This window comes from Platichthys flesus, chromosome 9 (genome assembly GCF_949316205.1).
Source record: "Platichthys flesus chromosome 9, fPlaFle2.1, whole genome shotgun sequence".
Classification (NCBI taxonomy): domain Eukaryota; kingdom Metazoa; phylum Chordata; class Actinopteri; order Pleuronectiformes; family Pleuronectidae; genus Platichthys; species Platichthys flesus.
Genome location: NC_084953.1, coordinates 25,889,348 through 25,909,997, shown reverse-complemented (window position 1 = coordinate 25,909,997; position 20,650 = coordinate 25,889,348). Strand labels below are relative to the sequence as shown.

Genomic DNA, 20,650 nt, shown 5'->3' with positions numbered 1-20,650 from the left:
AAATAAAATTTGTCTGAGCCGCAAAACATATTTGATAACAAAGCTAATAAAGTTTTATATACGCTTCAAAGTTATACTATACTAAACTATAGTTTGTTGCATTTATGAAATTATAGAACGACAATAAAGAAAACTGTTATTGCTATTTTTACCAATTCCAACAAAAGAAAACCCCAAACGCTTATGAAGAGGAGAAGAAAATACACGGGCAAGTATCGGCCTACTTTTTATAATAAATTAAACACAGAACTATAGGGCTATTTGAGTCCTCCCCATATTTGAAATGTATGAAATAAGAAGTACCCTATTTTGAAATAGATCAAAACAACATACATGCAATCATATATATTTTTGTTGGGGAATGTGAAAATTAAAAGTGAGAGCAGGTCAGACTGGAGACGAACACAGATACTGACAGAGGTGGGACCAAGTCATTTTTTTGCAAGTCCCAAGTAAGTCTCAAGTCTTTGCCCTCAAGTCCCGAGTCAAGTCCCAAGTCAAGACAGCTAAGTCCCAAGTCAAGTCCAAAGTCAAGACTGACAAGTCTCAAGTCAAGTCCAAGTCCTGCAGTTTGAGTTTCGAGTCTTTTCGAGTCCTTTTGATCACTGAGTAATAATATATTTACACAGATCATGTATGCTTTTAAAATCTGTATTTATTTATTTATTAAAACAAGTGCAATTGAAATTGCAGAAAAAAATTGTGCCAACATTGCACTTCCCTATTGCACTATTAACCAGTCATTTTTAACATTTAACTCATATTTTGCAAGAATATACTTCATATTCTTCATTTGCTATGTTTCGAGAAACATAACAAATACTTGAACATAACAATGAACAGGGTTGTGCTTTTTATATGTCAGGGCCCTGCGAGCCATTTTGGTGCCCTAAGCATAACTCCTCTATGATTACATTAAATAATCATCAATAAGTACAAACAAGAATAGTCAATCTTCTTTAACTTTTTTTGAGCAATTTAATATATCTCTTGTTCTGCCTTTTTTGTGATATACATGGCTAAAAGGTACCTAATATTTCTATACTGAAATAATATCGGCATTATAATTGTAAGCTAATTTATTTAATGACGTTATTGTTGAGGGTTGATTTGTATTTCCTGTTTTAAGTGGGTTGTTGGTAGTGACTCTTATTTTGAAAGGGGTTTTAAAGGAAGTGGGTGCTGTGATGAGTGAAGTTGTAAAATGAACGGAGAATAAACGGGTGTGCTGTCCCGAGCGCATGACCTGCTCTCGTGTCCTTTGTCGGCTGAAGCCGGACTTATGATACAACCAAACGCTCGGCTACATAATTATAATAACTATGATAATTTTTCAGTTGCTTTTTTTTGGTGCCCCCTCAGGACTTGGTGCCCGACGCACAGCGCGTAGTGCGCGTTTTGGGAGCGGCGGCGCTGCACACACAGACGCACACAAACACGATGACAGATACAGAGCGCTCCTTAATAACATACTTTTTAATCTTTGTGTTTTGGGGAAAGGAGCAAGTCTTATCAAGTCAAACGGCTCAAGTCCAAGTGAAGTCACGAGTCATTGATTTTGAAGTCCAAGTCGAGTAGCAAGTCTCTTTACATTTTGTCAAGTCGAGTCTAAAGTCATCAAATTCATGACTCGAGTCTGACTCGAGTCCACACCTCTGGATACTGAAGCTTGGTAGAAACCAACTGCAGCTTCTGCTCTGATCAAGAAGCTGCGGCACTGATCTCTGAGCGGCTGAGACCAGAGAAACTCTGTGTTTTCACTGGTTCCACTGTTAAAAAGCAGCCGGTGAGTCAGTGAGCGGCTGCTTCAGGTGAACGAGCTCTGATCTCACTGTCAGTGTTGCCAACTCCTCAGTAAGGAAAGTAGCTATTGGTTGTCCTAAAAGTGGCTAGATGTTGCTAAATGACGTCATCGCCTAATTTCCTTAATGTATAGGACGTACAGTGTCGTGTATATTCATTAGAGTAGACCATGTTGGGACGTGTCTTAAACACAAAGACAGGCTTATATACTTCTGGACTCTCAGACATTCTCGGAGAGTCCTCCAGGTGTTTGGGTTATTTGCACTCTGACTTTTTGGGATTACTTTTGAATTAGGGAATTATCTCTGACCAGCTAATGGATGGGTTAAGAAGGAATGTTCCTGACCTGTGTGTCTTCATGTTCGGACACAGAAACAGGCCCTTATTTAGTCAGAAATCCCATGTGGGATGTGTTTTACCTGAAGTCATGGGTGGAACCAAACTCCCTATATAAATGTGTGTAAGACCCCAGCACGTCAGACTTTCACTATTGGCTGTGTGTCTCCGGGTATCTAGATGCCCGTCCCGACCTGTAATTTCTTGTAATAAACTTTGTTACACTGAAACTACTGGGTCCCCGGAATCCTTCCTTCATCATCAACAACTTCTACAACATCATTGACCTCTCGGCTGCATCAAATATACGATAACAGAAAGTGAGAAAAAAACACCCTAAATATGTTTAGAACTTAAAATAAGCTTTCTTCTACAGAAGCGCATTACATTCACTTCACAAAAAAATTATTCTGTTTTTCTGGGATAAACAAAATAAAAAATAAAAGTGAATGCAATAGGTTTCCGTATTCTTTTGTTGATTCGTTTTTTTTTTTTTTTATCTTGCCATTTAAATAGGCCATCACTTCTCAAAATAACTTCATGACTTTAATGCTGTATCTAGACCCACATACAAAAATCGATTTTGTGTGTATTGTTAAATGTTAGAATTAGGGCTGGGCAACGATTAAAAATATTAATCGCGATTAATCGCATGATTTCCCTGATTAATCACGATTAATCGCATTTGTATACGCAAAATCCAATAATGAATTAAAAAGTAGTGTATAGCGCACTTTTATTTCCGACGTTCTGCCATATGAACGAAAGTGCCATAACATTTGTTCTGCAAACACTTTTAACATCAGCATTTAATACAGTAGCAGTTAAATAAAATATTCAGTGTAAATCTCAACTTAACAATGTTATCAAAGCAAATACAAAATTAAAGCTCATTGCCACTGCAAGGGCATTAATGTTATCCTCTTCGTTATGAAAACGAAAAAAACTGGCCACAAAATCCTGAGCCACAATCATATCATTAAAACAGGCAATTTCTGTGGTAACAGCAGAAACATTTTACTTTCTTCAGGGAACAGCATAACCAGTCTAGTACCAAATATCCCTGTTAGAGTGAGACACCAGAAAACACTTTCAGTGCAGTTTGTCAATTCCTAGAACTTGACACTGTTTTTTTAAATGTACTGCCATATGAACTAAAGTGCCATAACATTTGTTGTGCAAACAGACACTTAACATCAGCATTTTTATATAGTAGCAGTTAAATTAAATAAATACTTTTTGTAAATCTCAACTTAAACAATGTTATCAAAACAAACACAGAACTAAAGCTTATTGCCACTGAAAGGGCATTAATGTTAGAGTGTGGTGATGCACCAAAAAAGTCACTGCTTGCATTAACTGTGCAGGACTAGTCTGTAAAGTCCATGTTTATACTGGATTCCCTTTGTTCATAAAAGAACCAGAAAACACTTTCAGTGCAGTTTGTAGATTCCTAAAACTTGATGTGTTTTACTCCTCTGCACTAAGCCAGTTGCTAAGGCACACAAGATTATTTACATTTTCAGATGATAAAGAAGCTCTCTTCTTCTGGACAATATGACCAGCAAGAGAAAACAACCTTTCGCAGGGGACAGAGGTTGCCGGTGTGGCCAAGTACTTTTGTGCATAGGGGGCCAGCCTGCTGTGTGAGCCTGCATGTTTGGACCACCACTCTAATGGACAGGAGTCTGAACTGATGGCGGGCTCTGCTCTGTATTGACACACGCTGTTCTCAATTGAGTCTTCTTCCTGTTCAGAATCAGACTCAGATGAAACAGCCAATAGGGTTAACTTTTTCTTTGGTGGCTCTGAGTTTTTTTCTTCCCTAGGTTTCTCTGCAATAACCCTCTGTTTCTTGACTAAGTTGGTGACTGAGGCCCACACCTCACTCCTTTCAACTCTGGGTATACACTTGAGGTCCTTGAATCTAGGGTCCAATGCAGTAGCAATCCTCAGATATGCAATGTTGGCATTTCCCTTGCGTGTCTCCATGTCGTTTCTGAATGTAGTCTTGAACTTGGTCACGTAGGCAGGGTCATCATCTGAGCTCTCCATCACCCGGGACAGATGGCAAAAAGCAGGCAGAGCCACAGAGCAGGAGACATACTTTTCTCCTCCCAAAAGTTCAGTCAAATATCTGCAACAGAAAATCAACTCCACTTCAGTCAAAAATAAATTGCATTCACTTACAGTATACAGAAAAAATAACTTCTACATATTCATGCTGCATTTACACATTTACACTATTTCTCTCTTACATGCACTCAGACAGGAGAGTGAGAAATATGATGTAAAACATACCTGCAAGGCTCCAGTAGAGTTTCCAACCTCTTCAGTTTGTCCATTTCAGCTGTAGTTGGCATGACAATCTTGGTGTTTGTGGTGAGGACGTCCCTCAGTGGCTGTTCGTTTCTGCGGATGCTTTTTATCATGTCCAGAGTAGAATTCCATCTGGTTTGAACGTCCTGCATTAGCGACTCCTTCTTCTGTCCATTTTCAACTTGTTGTTGCTCTAATTCTGCTGCACTTGCTGGACTATGTTTAAAGTGCCCCACAACCTTTCTGCACTTGGCCAGGATATTGTCAAACGCACTGTTATGCAGAGATACTGTGACAGAACGCTGGAGACTGTGCGCGAAACAGGGGACATGATCAAAAGTCAGCTGTCTCGCAGCAGCGATCATATTTCGTGCACTATCGTAAAGTGTGGTGACTTTATTTAACACATTCCACTGCTGTGCAACGTCAGTAAAGTGTCCCGCGCACGCTTCAGCATAATGTCTCTCCTGTGTTTTCATCACAGTCAGAGCATGTGAATGCAGCGCCCACTTTTCATCAATATAATGCACTGTAACTCCGAGGTAATTGTGGTTACCGAGTGATGTCCAGTAGTCCCCAGTGAGCGCAACAGCGGGTGCACGCTGTAAAGTTGTCGCTTTAGCAGTCCTCTCCTTTTCATACAACTCGTGTATTCTTCGTGTGATGGTGCGTCTTGAGGGCATCTCATACCTGCTGTCATTTGTTGCGATTCTCAAAATGTTTCTCAGACCGACGTCTTCCACAACACTGATCGGCCTGCAGTCTGTAGCTATCCACTTCGCTATAGCATTTGTTAGCTTCTCTTGACGTTGTTTATCTATACTCCTCCCTGCATCTAACGTAGTCTGCCGAAGCCTCGCTCCACTCTCTGTTTCGTTGAATGATTTACTAGTATCAACAGTGTGTTTTGCATTTAGGTGATATTTTAGACTGGAAGTACTCCGGTGATAAGAAAATTCAACTTGGCAGTGGTTACAAATTACTTTGGTTCTGTTGACTCCGCCGCCTGGAAGAACTTTAAAATGAAAATGGCCATGTAAAAGATCCGTACCCTTATCCATGCTTGTTTATCCGCCAATTCTTTTCTTTTCCGGTTTCGCAGCAGTCAGCAACAGACTTTCAGAAAATAAAAGCCTGACTTTCAAAATAATACAATAAATAATCAAACCTGCGTTAATGCGCGATAACATAATTGTCGGCGTTAAATAATTGATGAGTTAACGCGATTATAACGCGTTAACTTGCCCAGCCCTAGTTAGAATATCAAATTTAATGAAAAGGCTTTTATGTGGGGTGGAACTTCTAGCTCTAGGGCCAACCCTCCTCCTTTGATGTGCGCCACAGAATGATGTGAGCCGCAGGATGATGTGAGCCGCAGGATGAGGTACGCCGGAGGATGATGTCTGCCGCAAGATGATGCGGGCCGCAAGATGATGTGCGCAGCAGGATGATGTCTGCCGCACCATGATGTCTGCCACAGGATGATGTGCGCCGCAGGATCATGTCTGCCGCAAGATGATGTCTGCCACAGGATGATGTGCGCCGCAGGATGATGTGAGCAACGATGATGTGCGCTGCAGGATGAGGTGCGCTGCAGGATGATGTGCGCCGCAGGATGATGTGCGCAGCACAATGATGTGCAGTGATGAGGTGCGCTGCAGGACGATGTTTGGTGCAGGATGATGTGCGCTGCAGGATGATGTGTGCCGCAAGATGATGTGCGGTGATGATGATATGCGCCGCAGGCAGATGTGCTCCGCAGGATGATGTGTGCCGCAGGATGAATCTCACACAGAAAAATCTCACAGTAATACGAGACAAAGAGCGTCCCTTTTCAGCTCAATACGGGACGGGTGCTTTTGTTTTTAAATACGGGACGAATCCGTTTTTCAAGGGACGGTTGGCAACCCTTGTCAAAAATGACCCGTGTTCCTTTCCTGTGTTATTTCATTCATTAGTTTCTTTGAGAAATATATAAATCAAAAAAGTATTCATTAAATATCTTGTTTTCTTTCTAACTTTATGAACAAATGTAAATTTTGTATTTCTAGATCACTTTAAAACACATGGGTCCAAAATGACCCATACAGTATATAATCACTGGGGAACCCTTACAATTCATTTCACACAGCTGCTTTTGCACATCTAATGCAATCTATTACTAGTGGGAAAGAGAAATATGTACAATACTAACTAGCTGTTAGCTAGCTAGCTTCTTTTCTGGCTAGCTAACCCTAGTTATTATGGTTATTAACAAAATAAGTTTTATTTGTTTGAAACATGACCAAAATAAATAAATATGACTGTTAGATGTGATGTACCCACCCTAGTCCCAGAGGTTTGTACAAATTACAGACCAATATCTAATCTCCCCTTACTGTCTAGAATCTTAGAAAAAGTTGTAGCCAATCCGCTGTGTGAGATTCTCCAGAAAAATTATATACACTCCTGATCAAAATCTTAAGACCAGTTAAAAAATTGCATGAATTTGCATTTTGCACTGTTGAATCTTAGGAAGGTTCTAAGTAGAGTTTCAAAATGCAAAAAGAAGAAATGGGAACAAGAGACCAAAAGTTGTGAGCAGGCAATTTATTGAAAACAACAATTTAACTGAAGTAGGCTGTTCATCAGCTGATCAAAAGTTTAAGACCACCGCTAAAAAAAAAAAAAAAAAACTCCTAAAACAGAAATTAAAGGGTCAAAAACTGACTCAGTAATGAGTAGCTCCACCATTATTGTTGATCACTTAAAAAATTCGTTTCGGCATGCTTGATGCAAGTGTTTCCAAAAGGCTAGTGCGTATGTTGCGCCAAGTGGTGAAGATGGCTTCACGAAGGGCATCCACTGTCTGGAACTGAAGTCCATTTTTGTAAACATCCCTTGCCATCCATCCCCAAATGTTCTCAATTGGATTAAGATCAGAGGAACACGCAGGATGGTCCAAAAGAGTGATGTTATTCTCCTGGAAAAAAGTCTTGGTCAGACGGGCATTGTGATTGGAGCGTTGTCCTGCTGAAAAACCCAGTCGTTACCACACAGACGAGGGCCCTCAGTCATGAGGGATGCCCGCTGCAACATCTCCACATAGCCAGCTGCTGTTTGACGCCCCTGCACAACCTGGAGCTCCATTGTTCCATTGAAGGAAAAAGCACCCCAGATCATGATGGTGCCCCCTCCACTGTGCCGCGTAGAAAACATCTCAGGTGGCATCTCCTTGTCATGCCAGTAATGTTGGAAGCCATCAGGACCATCAAAGTTAAATTTTTTCTCGTCAGAGAATAAAACTTTCTTCCACCTTTGAATGTCCCATGTTTGGTGCTCCCTTGCAAAATCTAAACGGGCAATTTTGTGGCGTTGAAGGAGACGTGGCCTTTGAAGACGTTTCTTGTTTTTGAAGCCCTTCCTTCGCAGATGCCGTCTGATGGTTATTGGGCTGCAGTCAGCACCAGTAATGGTCTTAATTTGGGACGAGGATTGTCCCGTGTCTTGACAGACAGACATTCGGATCCTCCGGCTCAGCGCCGGTGAGATTTTTTTGGGTCTACCACTTGATTTTTTTGTTCCATAACCCTGAGGATCTTTTAAGAAATCCATAATGACTGTCTTTCTTCGTCCAACCTCAGCAGCGATGGCACGTTGTGAGAGGCCTTGTTTATGCAGTTCAACAATCCTTCCACGTTCAAAGACGGTGAGCTTTTTTGCCTTTGCCATCAAGAGATCTTCACAGTGTGATTACTTGACAGGAAATGACATGGAATCCAAATTTTTGCACAGATTTTGGCTTTTAAAGGCTGTGGTCTTAAACTTTTGATCAGCTGATGAACAGCCTATTTGAGTTAAATTGTTGTTTTCAATAAATTGCCTGCTCACAACTTTTGGTCTCTTGTTCCCATTTCTTCTTTTTGTATTTTGAAGCTCTACTTAGAACCTTCCTAAGATCCAACAGTGCAAAATGCAAATTCATAAAATTTTTTAACTGGTCTTAAGATTTTGATCAGGAGTGTATATGAAGACTTTCAACTGGATACTGGACTTCCTTTCCAACATACTCCCGTCTGTTAGGTTAGAGAACCACACCTCCTCAACCCTGATCCTGAACACCGGCGTGCCTCAAGGCTGTGTGATAAGTCCTCTCCTCTACTCACTATTCACGTATGACTGCATTCCTGTATATGTAACTAATACTTTTGTCAAGTTTGCAGACGATACTACGGTGATTGGCCTCCTCAGCAACAACGATGAGTCGGCCTACAGAGAAGAGGTCCAGCACCTGGCGGTGTGTTGCGGTGACAACAATCTGGCTCTCAACAGCAAGAAGACCAAAGAGCTCATTGTGGACTTCAGGAAGAAAGGCGTCACACACACCCCCATCCATATCAACGGGACGGAGGTCGAGGGTGTCACCAGCTTCAAGTTCCTGTGTGTCCACAACTCTGAGGACCTCTCTTGGACCCTCAACACCTCAACCAGCGTCTCTTCTTCCTGAGGAGACTGAGGACGGCTCATCTGTCTCCTCAGATTCTGGTGAATTTCTACCGCTGCACCATCGAGAGCATCCTCACCAACTGCATCTCAGTATGGTATGGCAGCTGCTCTGTTGCGGAACGGAAGTCACTGCAGAGGGTGGTTAAAACTGCCCAAAGCATCACCAGTTCCTCACTCCCCACCATTGCAGCTGTCCAGGGCAAGAGATGTCTGCGGAGAGCGCGCAGCATTGTCAAGGACAGCTCTCACCCCAGCCACAGACTGTTTGCCCTCCTCCCTTCTGGGAGGCGCTACAGGGTCCTCCGTTCCCCGACTAGCATATATATACACCTATAGTATATTCATATCTATATATTTTTATATATTTATCCTGCTCATAGTTCTTATATCATACAAAAGCTGTTAATACTGTACTATTTCCTTTATTTACTGCTCATAGTTCTTATATCATACAATACCTGTCAATACTGTATTATTCCATATATATTTGCTACTGTACATATCTTATTTATTTACATTTCATATACGCACAATATTCTGCACTTTAACTCCTTTTTTTGCACTTCTGGTTAGACACTAAACTGCATTTAGTTGTATAAGTACTTGTACTGTGCAATGACAATAAAGTTGAATCTAATCGAATCTAATCTAATCTATAAATCTGGGTTTAGAGCCAATCACAGCACAGAGACAGCCTTGGCAAAAGTCACTAATGACCTTCTAATCGAATCAGATCAGGGATTTGTGTCTGTCCTCGTTCTGTTAGATCTCAGTGCAGCATTCAACACAATTGACCATCACAACATAAAAACCTGGATGACCCACAATTTTCTCTTATTAAACTCAGATAAAACAGAGGTTATAATGCTTGGCCCGAAACACCTTAGAGATACATTATCTAATGATATAGCTGCGCTAGACGACATTGCCCTTGCTTCCAATGAAACAGTCAGGAACTTGGGAGTGATCTCCGATCCTGATTTGTCCTTTAATAGTCACTTAAATAAAATTTCTAGGACCTCCTTTTTCCACTTGCATAGTATCTCAAAAATCAGTAATGTCCTTCCGCAAAAAGATTCAGAAAAACTAGTCCATGCCTTTGTTACATCGGATCTGGACTATTGTAATTCATTACTATCAGGCTCCAGCAGTTAGTTGTTAAAGACTCTGCAGCTTGTCCAAAATGCTGCAGCACGTTACCTGACAAGAACAAAGAAAAAAAGAGCACATTTCTCCATTATTAGCATCGCTAAACTGGCTTCCAGTTAAATCTAGAATAGAATTTTAAATTCTCCTGCTCACCTTCGAGGCAGCTGATGATGGATCCTAACTGGCAGCAGTGGACAATAACTGTGGACTATAGTGTTATCCGATCTTGATGGTGGATCCTGATCTTGCTGGCTGCTGACCATAGACTATGATTGCAGCAGGACTGCTTGATATTTAGTACACTTGACATCTATTGCACTTCTGTCCATCCTGGGCTCTCTCTGAGGTTTCTACGTTATTTTTACCCTGTTAAAAGGGTTTTTAGCTGTTTTTCCTTACTCCTGTTGAGGGTTAAGGACAGAGGATATCACATCATGTTAAAGCCCTATGAGAGGATTGAGGTTTGTGAATATGGGCTATACAAATAAAATTTGATTGATAAAAATGAATATAAATATAATATGTGCAAAACAAAACAAGTTCACAGTTATTGCAGGATTACTCTGAGATTTTTGGTGTGGATAGAAACTATCAGAGGTGAGAATTGTGAGAAAAGCCCTTTTCCTCCTGAAGTCGATCACCATCTCTCTGGTCTTGGCCACTTTCAGAAGCAGATGATTTCTACAGGCCAACTCCACAAAACTGTCCACCAGCGCTCTGTACTCATCCTCCCTGCCATAACTTACACACCCAACCACTGCAGGGTCATCAGAGATCTTCTGCAAGTGCCATGACTCAGAGTTGTGCTGAAAGTCAGAGGTGTACAGTGTGAAGAGGAAGGGCGACAGTACAGTCCCGTGAGTCTCACTGTGCGACAAGCCTGATCCAGATGTGAGTGGGCTGGCTGCAGCAGGTAGATAGTTGCATCATCCACTCCCAGGTAAGACTGGTAGGCGAACTGTAGAGCGGTCCAGCTAAGATTTCATCTGTGGGCTGAGAGTGGCCAGGACCAGTCCCTTCATCACATGAGTTGTGAGGGCAACTGGTCGATAGTCATTGAGGCCAGATGGAGTCTTCTTCTTGGGGTCTGGAACCAGGCAGGATGTTTTCCACAGCACCAGTATCTTCTCCTGATGGCAAAGATTCTCAGAACCCTAGAGCTGACACTGTCTGGTCCTAAGGCCTTGCATCGATGAAGCTCTCCAGCTGTCTCCTCACCTGGCCAGTTCTCACAGACAGGCGGGGGACGTGGAAGATGTTAATCCCTTCAGTGGAGGAGCAGCACTTTGATGGTGAGGGGGTTATGTCCAAGGAGCACACCAGTGGGGGTTAGAGTTGGGGAGGGCAGAAGCATTGGGGGCAGAGAGGGTGTGAAGTCTGGGAGTATGGTGGGGGGACATATGAGTGCTGTGCAATGAACCTGTTGAAGAACAAATTTAGCTAATTTGCCCTCTCCTGGCTGCCTTCTGGCAGAATATAACCGTATATACTTAATAGACTGATTGATATGCATTTGAAAATATGCTTTTGATTTACTTTATCCAGAAGGTTGGTCGCAATCATTTCAGACTTACAGTTGAAATGTTCATAAAGATACTGCTCCATGAACAGGATGAAGAAAATGTGGAGGCAATTTTTGGTCTTGATTCTGAGTCTGAAATCTCTGATGCTTACCTAGATACAAGATCAATCTGTAGGTAGTTGTCTTGGAATCCAGCTCTCATAAATAAAGATGGCTCTTTTGATGACATAGATCTTCAATTTTCATAGCATTCCCTCATTTTCTCACTAATATAGACTAGTGCAGGTTGTTGTTTTCTGAAAAATCTATGATGTATTTTTCCAGTTTTGATCCCAATATAAAATTATGAACAGAAGAACACACAATTAGTTCAGTAACTATCTGTTGACCGCTCAAATAGCCTATGATCTACATTTCAAGGTGCAGTCTGTCCCAAAAGGTGGCCCAGGACATACCATCACACGTGTGCTTTATATTCATTCATAACCATAAAGGCATAAGTCTATTTTATTGTAAATATCTAGATTTCTTAACTTTTCCAATTATTTAACTTCCCTAAATGGTGATGCTCAAGGGATTAAACCAGTATGGTTTTCAACAACATAGATGAAATCAAGTGCACTGACTTGAATATTTTATCGTTTTCATAATAACTTTATTTCATGAACTCTTTTTACAGCATATACGTTATTTTACAGTGATCTTGATCCTCACAGTTTGGGTGGTCCAACAAGCCTCCATCCCTCCACCTTGCTGACTTTTGTGAAGAAGGCCAGTGTTCCCAGACCAAGACAAGCTGACGTACCCGTTATAGCACTGTGGGCTGGATATGGACACAAAGAGCAGACAATATGGATTCACTTAGGTAAAAGATGAAATAGATTAAAATAAACCCGGAAATACCAGTACTACTAAAAAATAATTTATAACAGTCTATTTGTTTCTGGTCAATTTGGTTGAATAATGTATTCTTAGCTTGTTTGCTGGTGTGTTGAAACATTTCATAAACAAAACCGACATCTTGCTTTCAAAGACGCACATTGCATTGACAAGAAGTTGAGGTGAGCCTCATTGAACTCTGACCCTCATTAAATTCCCTCACTCCGTTGACTATACATACTTGACGTGATCTGCAGTGAGTGATCAGATACTTACTTCTGGCTCCCAGGAAGATTCCAGAGGTGCAGCCCCCAATGAAGTAATTAAGTGGGTCATCTGGAGCTTCACGGGCCTGAGCAGTGAGACAGGTCGCCATACCAAAAACAGCCCCCATGGTGGCTGATAGAACACAGACAGACAGAAATATCAGCATTATCAAGTTTGACGCATGTACATGTAATATCAAACTATAAGGTACCTCCTTCCAGCTTTCATTTTGGGATAGTGCTGCAAGTCTATATAAATAATAACAGACATTGTTTTAATCCATAATATTCCCACAATCACTGAACTGATAAAGAATCAGAGAATTAGTAGTTACAGAACTAAGCATGTGCTGACGTCAGACACATCAAGTCTTTGCAAACGATTTTTGTCTTCTTCTTCTTTATTCCTACACTCTTCATATACAGCTCAAATTAACCTTGGTTATTCTTTAATTTTGAATTGAGTACGCTGAACTCCAGAACAGAAATAACAATAAAACAGGTGGAGTAAAGGAACATTTGTTACTGCTGAGTTCACAGCTCAGGAGTATGACAAGCCCATTTAAAAAAATTAAATTAATCTTTCTAATGTTTACATTACTGGATAATATCAGTGGATCAGCAGGAGAAATCGGTCATCTCCATGATTTTCTGCAGTGGAATTGGACCTCTTATGATCAGAAACACGACACTTAATACTTCACAGCTCTTTACATGAGTAATTACAAAATGTACCCAAGGTGACAGTCGTGCTGGTCGCCCTCTGCACTGCTGCCAACGCAGAATCAGGCTGGAATGCCACTATGTGATAGGCTGAACCCACCAGGCCTGAAGAAGTACAGACAAAGACAAACACACATTAACAAGGTTGAAATCAACAATAGGTCACACAGGGCTGACGATGGAAACTATAGTCATGTAGAAAGCATCACACTGAAAAGTGTCAGTGATAGACAGCTGGATTATTAGTCAGACTCAGTCTCACTAACTAGATCATACAACTGCACACAAATATAACACGACTTGCATAGTTTGTGCATGAAAGGCTTAAAGTATGGAAGAGTATTTCCTCTTCTACAATGAACATGGTAATGCCATCAACGTGAACAAATTCAGTGCTAGAAATCCAAAGGCTTTAAAATGTCTAAATCTGATGAGACGGAGTCTGCACTCTGCAATCGACCAGAAACATCTGGAATAAAGACAACATTTCCCCAGTTGCCATGATCACCAGTTAAACTGGAACACCAGGCTAGCCTGCTAGCTTCGTTAGCCTGTACGCTAGTTCAACACTTTGCATTCACGACCCAAAACGAGCGTTTACATCTACAACCTGCACGGCTCAATACTGGTTTAATTATAACGGATATTTACCCAGAGCTGTGCCCAGTTTGGTGGTTATCCATGTTTTTTCAACGCAGCCTGTGCCCTCTGGAACGTCCCAGTAGCCCATTTCTGCTTTAGCAAGGACACACACTTACTACGGAAGTTTCGCATGTAATACGCTCGTATGTTTCTGTCGGCTAGCGGCCCGGTTTATGTTGTATTACCGCCACCTAATGGATGGAGTAGGAAGACTTGAATAAAGCCAGAATAAGAATAAATATACTTTTTCACATTTCATGGTTAGTTAAATGACTTTCTGTAATTAAAACCACATTCCTTATTTGGCTTCCTTTGGTCAATACGTTTCCTCCATTTGTTATATGCAATAAAATAGCCCTTTATACCTAATACTGGTTTGTGCCATTTTTAATGGATGATACTTTCTTGTATACGTTTCTTGTTTCAGTATGTATGTGCATAATTACTTAATTACCAGGAAGGTACAGAGATCCTCCATAACCAATGAAATCTGTAGAGTCAGTGTAACCAGAAGGAAGGTGACAAACTGCTACCTCCGTCTTCTTTAACAGCCTGTATCAAGGCTATTTTACTATGATATCAAGTAGCTAAATTCAAATTTTTCCGACAGGTCCATATCAACAAATGTAGAAAAAGAAAATGAATATAGATTAACAGTATCAACTGAGACTTAACTCTGATTGAAGTAGCTCAGAGCAGACATGACTTTCCATCCACAAGAATACGAGTAATCAGTCACTGGGAAAAACAAACCAGCTACAGGAGTCCAGGGGTATGCCAAAATATTGCACATTTTATTTAGTTTTATACCAAATTGTTAATATGTAATGGGATTATTTAATAGTGAAATTTGAAATTAAAGAATGATCATTCACTTTGTTTCACACAGCATAATACAGCAAAGAGACAAGATAATTCACAAATGTAATTTATACAAGTTTATAAGAGTTTAACCAGATTTATGACAAACTAACATCATCATTCGGCCTACAGACAGCTTTTATTTCAGCTTTTTCTTAAATATTCGCATTTAACTTCAACAGCGAAGTGTTTGTTGTGATCACGCCATCTGTGAGTGTGTGTATGCACACATATGCAGCTCCAAGAAGAGAAAATCAGGGAGCGGATCTGTCTGCAAAGAGTACGATCTTAGTTTTAATATAACACACATACACACACATATCCGCCAGAGTCTTGCAGGAAATAGGAAAACTCAGAAGGGCTGCATCAGGCCCGCAGGCCGTTAGTTGTTCAGGCACTGGCCAGGCCACGAGCAGGCCCAAAAACAATTCAACCAAGTTTGTGTATTTGATGAAAATTCATCAAATGGATAATGATTTATTTTTCAGCTTCAAAAGGTTGTTTTATATTTTTAAGAAGAAATCTATGGTCACAGTAAAACTCAATAGCAGAGTTTATGGTGCCATAAAAAAAAAACATTATTACACTGGGTTTCAGTATTCTGATGGAATCTTCTGGAGGAATCCCTTTACTGGAATGAAAATGAAACCAAATTTAAACACACTGCACAGGGACACATGGAAGCTTTAAGTGAGAGTTGGATTTTCAGGGTTGTTGCCTCAGCCATAGTTCACTGTTTAAGGGTTCATTTCTTCTTCCAGAATTGGCTATATTTGTCAGCTTCGAAATCGTCTTCATAGTGGACCGGCGTCTCTTTTTTCTGCTTCTTCACTTCCCTCTTTTTCTGTCGGGCTCGGCGCTCCTCTTCAGACAGAGTGGACAGATTGACTGGCATCTTTAAAAACACACAGAGACACAAATCAACTTACAAAACATGAACAATGGAGTAACACCCTTATAGACAAGAAGCTTATGACTCTGGTTTTGTGTGTTGAGAGGGTTACTGCTGGGACTGAACAGCAACAGTATGCTGCAGAGTGCAATTTTAAGTTTTTTTTACTGTTTTATTTATATATGTTAATATCTGTTAAAGTCTGAAGCTTAATAGAGATGTGTAGGTTTAACCCTTGTATGGTGTTTGGGTCTGTGGGACCCGTTTTCAATGTTTGCTAAAAGAAAAAAAATTTCAACATGAGACTCATTGGCCTTGGCTCATTTGCTGTGATGAACATATAGAGTAACATAAATTCAGTGACTTTACACTTTACACCCCCCCCCCCCCCCCCCCCCCCCACCACCACACACATTATATTACATATGTGATGTTCGGGTCCACTGGACCCAGGTCTACATAAAGTGTTAAATTTTATATTTCAATCACCTCTGCTCCCACATTCCTGCACATTACGTAGAAGTTCTCAGCCAGTTACGGCATCCCACAAGGCTTCTGTTGATTCCCCTTTGGATTTGAAAACTCCAGCACGGATAATAACCCCAAAGTATGCAAATAAACTGGTGTGGTCCATCTCATTCTAGCTTTCTACGAAAACATGCTGTCCCTCCAAATTAGTGCAATCCAGAATGAATTTCATAGTGAAAAGTTCGTAAGAAGGTTTGATGTCCTGCACATGAGTCACTGCTATCCGTGTCGACCCTGATTGCACCTTATTACATTGGTAGCCATATGGGGTGGCTAAAGTGCAAAAAGACCATTAAATTGTCATCATTTTTTGTCATCCATATGTTGGCTGCTGATGGCCTGGCCTGGATTTGGGACTGGCTGCAGATTAACTTTTTACGTAGCTGGCTGATGGTCAATCTCATCCTCTTTTAACCCAAACTCACTGTCAGACTCTGAATTGATAGAAACATGATCTTCATATTCTCTAAACTCTTCCCCTTCATTGTCTTCCAAAGATGTTCTCTCTTCAAAAATCATTTCTAGATACTGTATCTGTTCTTTGGGGCTCGTTAGTAGACTGACATGAGTGTGTTCAATTTCTAATTAAATTCAATAAATAAACGTCAATACTGATGAAAAACCTTGTTTCATATTTGTTTTTTCCGAACATATCTTGATTGTAATTCATGTTTCTTTGTTTAATTGCATTTTTCACAAATAACGGATAGCACTTTTATTTATGAATGTGATTTAACAGGGGTAAATGACAAACATTAACCATATATGCTGTTTATATTGCTTGTTATTGGGATAAAGTTAACATCTGTTAAGTATTTTTACATATATTGTTGTAGCTGTATTAATTGAAAGACCGAATAATGCGGTGGGTCCACCAGACCCACGAACATTGGCTGGGTGATCAAAAGGGTTAGGGTTAATCCTATGAGCACCACACAAGGGTTAACCTGATAAAGGATACATTTAGGCAAAAATATTAGTAAATTAATGATGTATTGTTAGGTGCTGAAAAGGTGGAAATGCTACATATAAAAAATAAATAATATTTTTTAGAAACATTTCTTTACCAAAATATGTTTTAATGTTTTATTATTGGTGGTAGGGCCTAGTTATAAATTAATTTTATGTTTAGTTTGCCACTTCTTAATAGTTTCACTTTGGCACCCCCTCCACAGTCCACACATACAAATAGGTGACACTTGAGGCACCAAGAGGCATGCAGTGAACATTCACACCCTGACCAATTCACTGGCATATTAGCAAAGAATTGTGCAGTTGCGCCCCAGGACAGGACCCTATGTTTTCTATGACTAGTAATAACAAAAGTTTCCATCACAGTGTGGCCTCAATCAGAGTCATACATTGTGGGTCAAACTAAAGCTCATAGAGGATACAACATGTGATTCATTCTTCATTCTTCAGTTAAGTTAGCCAGGTCTTGTACAAGCACAAGAACTGGTTAAAGAACCGATTCATAACTCGACTTAATGCTTTTGCTTTTTGTTTTTCCCTCCTCTTGCTTTTTATTCTCACATTTTTTAATTCAGTCATGATTTTTTAGGCAGCTACACTAGCTTAACTGTGAAGCTGTGTATGCCTATATTGTCACACATGTACGGTATCCTACTATAACATGACACTGAATATGCAGACTCGTGGCCGACACACGTTATTAGTGAGTCTGCCCTTAACCCTTTTAAAATAACGATCAAGATATCATGGTGGATGCTTGATACAACACAGCCCAATGTAAGTCACCCCTTCATCCATTCTGCATCCTGTTTTCCACTTTAACATTGAGCTTGCCTAAGGATTCTTTCCCTTTATAAGGTGCCTTAACATTGTGAAACTCATTTTCAGCACCTGCTTTAAAGAAGACAAGTAACACAGTCAAACCGATCCCGACAATGAGGCATTAACATGTTATTGAACAGATCAGAGCGCTGGAAAGAGAGAGCGGAGGCCAGGACCGACACTGACCATGAGGATGCGTCTGGGTTCTCTGTATCTGATGTTGACTGTGGAGCCGTCAGGGCGGACCAACATCACCGGGTACAGCCTCTCATACCTCTGTCGACCACAGCGCACCACGGACGTCCTGTTCGAGTCCAGCTGAGCTGTGTGAGTGTGGAGCGGGGACACTGTCCGCGTGACCACGGGGCAAACACACCTGCGAGTGCACGAACACACACACACACCCGCGTATAGACATAGAAAATGAGAGAGTGAGAGAGAAAATGTGGGATCCGCCACTAGAGAACAAGGTTAAATAACATGTATCTGCGTTTGTGTGCTCTGTACTTGCACGAGGCACATTCACCACCAGGTTGTATGGTATCTACTGTATGAACTGTAAGATATGTAACGTTATGGAGCTCTTACCGCGGTATCAGAGGAACACACAGCCTCGTCAGAAACATGTTGACAGGTCCGACCATTCAGTCTCCACAGTCTGCTGCTGGAGGGGAAGCCACACAGCCAGCCAGACAGGAAGCACTTCAAAGGTCAAGCCCCTGGAGTTCACTAAGTAAGTGTCCCACCGAAACTAAGCACAGCGCAGGATAGTTCCGACAATCATTATGGGCACAACAAGCGCTTGATCAGTGTTGCCAACTCCTCAGTAAGGAAAGTAGCTATTGGCTGTCCTAAAAGTCGCTAGATGTCGCTAAATGACGTCATCGCCTAATTTGCATAATGTAATGGTCGCTATAGGACGTACAGAAAGTGAGAATAAAACACCCTAAATATGTTAGGAACTTAAAATAAGCTTTCTTCTACAGAAGCGTATTACAATCACTTATCAAAAAAATTATTCAGTTTTCTAGGATAATTATCTCGCCGATGTGCGCCCCAGGATGATGTGCGCAGCAGAATGATGTGTGCTGCAGGATGATGTAAGCTGCAGGATGATGTGCGCTGCAGGATGAAGTGCGCCACAGGATGATGTGCGCTGCAGGCCAATGTGCGCTGATGTGCGCCCAGGGATTATGTGCACTGCAGGATGATGTGCGCTGCAGGATGATGTGCGCAGAACAATGATGTGCGCAGAACAATGATGTGCGTGATGATGTGCGCCATAGGATGATGTGCGCTGTAGGATGATGTGCGCTGCAGGATGAAGTGTGCTGCAGGATGATGTGCGCTGCAGGATGATGTACAGGTTGATGATATGCTCCGCAGGATGATATGCGGGGCAGGCCTATGTGCACCGCAGGACGATGTGCTGCAGGATGAAGTGCGTCACGATAATATGCGCCACAGGATGAAGTGCGCCACAGGACGATGTGCGCAGCACGATGATGTGCGCTGCAGGCCGATGTGCGCTGCAGGCCGATGTGCGCCGGAGGATGATGTGGCCTGATGTGAGCCCCAGGATGATGTGCACCGCTGGATGATGTGTGCCCCGCAGGCCGATGTGCGCAACAGGACGATGTGCGCTGATGTGCGCTGCAGGATGATGTACGGGATGATGATATGCTCTGCTGGATGATGTGCGCTGCACGATGATGTGCGATGATGATGTGCGCTGCAGGATGAAGTGCGCTGGAGGATGAAGTGCGCCACAGGACAATGTGCGCAGCAGGATGATGTGCGCTGCAGGATAATGTACGGGATGATGATAATCTCCTCAGGATGATGTGAGCCACACGATCAATCAATCAATCAATCACATTTTATTTGTATAGCCCATATTCACAAATTACAATTATTCGTAAGGCCACAGCATTGTGTGACGTCATTGCGGTAAGCTTGCTGCGTCATTTCCTGTTTTCTTGCCACTGGTGGTGGTCGCTCTGCGAATTAGCTCCGCTGCTAAACACAACTGTTTCTCTGTAGCACTACGGCTAAAATCACCGGTCTGTAGTTAAACACTTGCACATACCAACCCTTATTCTATCGTGCTTAGTGATTCTGTGTTCTGTCTGAGCTCACTTTCGTAGCTCTATAGCAGCGATGTCTTCTCTCTCTCCCTGTTGCTCTACTGCTCTCTCTTGCTCCGAGTGTCTAATGTTTACTTACTCCTCTGCCTCCCTTAACAGTAGTGGTACATGTAATAAATGTAGTTTGTTGATACGGATGGAGGCTCGGCTTAATGACTTAGAAGCTCGGCTCAGCAGCTTAGAAACTCCGTTAGTTGTAGTTAGCCGCGGAGCCACCTAGCTTAGCACGTAGCTTAGCCTTAACGAGCAGTCCCCAGACTAGTCCCGTGCAGCCGGGAGCCCAGGGCAGATGGGTGACGTTCCA

The 20,650-nt window shown here is 41.6% G+C and overlaps 3 protein-coding genes across 3 annotated transcripts; all 3 read right to left on the bottom strand.

The window, feature by feature from the left end:
- Positions 1-2,874: 2,874 nt before the first annotated feature.
- Positions 2,875-4,796, bottom strand: LOC133960950 (zinc finger BED domain-containing protein 4-like). Its single transcript, XM_062395842.1, has 2 exons — positions 4,441-4,796; positions 2,875-4,276 (listed from the first exon to the last, which is right to left on the bottom strand). Exons 1-2 carry the CDS (start codon positions 4,608-4,610, stop codon positions 3,610-3,612), a joined length of 837 nt encoding a protein of 278 aa, XP_062251826.1. The 5' UTR covers positions 4,611-4,796; the 3' UTR covers positions 2,875-3,609.
- A 7,451-nt stretch (positions 4,797-12,247) lies between these two features.
- On the bottom strand, positions 12,248-14,280 carry ndufa11 (NADH:ubiquinone oxidoreductase subunit A11). Its single transcript, XM_062396427.1, has 4 exons — positions 14,134-14,280; positions 13,495-13,587; positions 12,770-12,892; positions 12,248-12,437 (listed from the first exon to the last, which is right to left on the bottom strand). The coding sequence occupies exons 1-4, from the start codon at positions 14,210-14,212 to the stop codon at positions 12,325-12,327; spliced, it is 408 nt and encodes a 135-aa protein (XP_062252411.1). The 5' UTR covers positions 14,213-14,280; the 3' UTR covers positions 12,248-12,324.
- A 700-nt stretch (positions 14,281-14,980) lies between these two features.
- mrpl55 (mitochondrial ribosomal protein L55) lies at positions 14,981-18,943 on the bottom strand. The gene is made up of 3 exons (XM_062396172.1): positions 18,788-18,943; positions 18,386-18,575; positions 14,981-15,880 (listed from the first exon to the last, which is right to left on the bottom strand). The coding sequence occupies exons 1-3, from the start codon at positions 18,841-18,843 to the stop codon at positions 15,731-15,733; spliced, it is 396 nt and encodes a 131-aa protein (XP_062252156.1). The 5' UTR covers positions 18,844-18,943; the 3' UTR covers positions 14,981-15,730.
- Between the last annotated feature and the right edge of the window lie 1,707 nt (positions 18,944-20,650).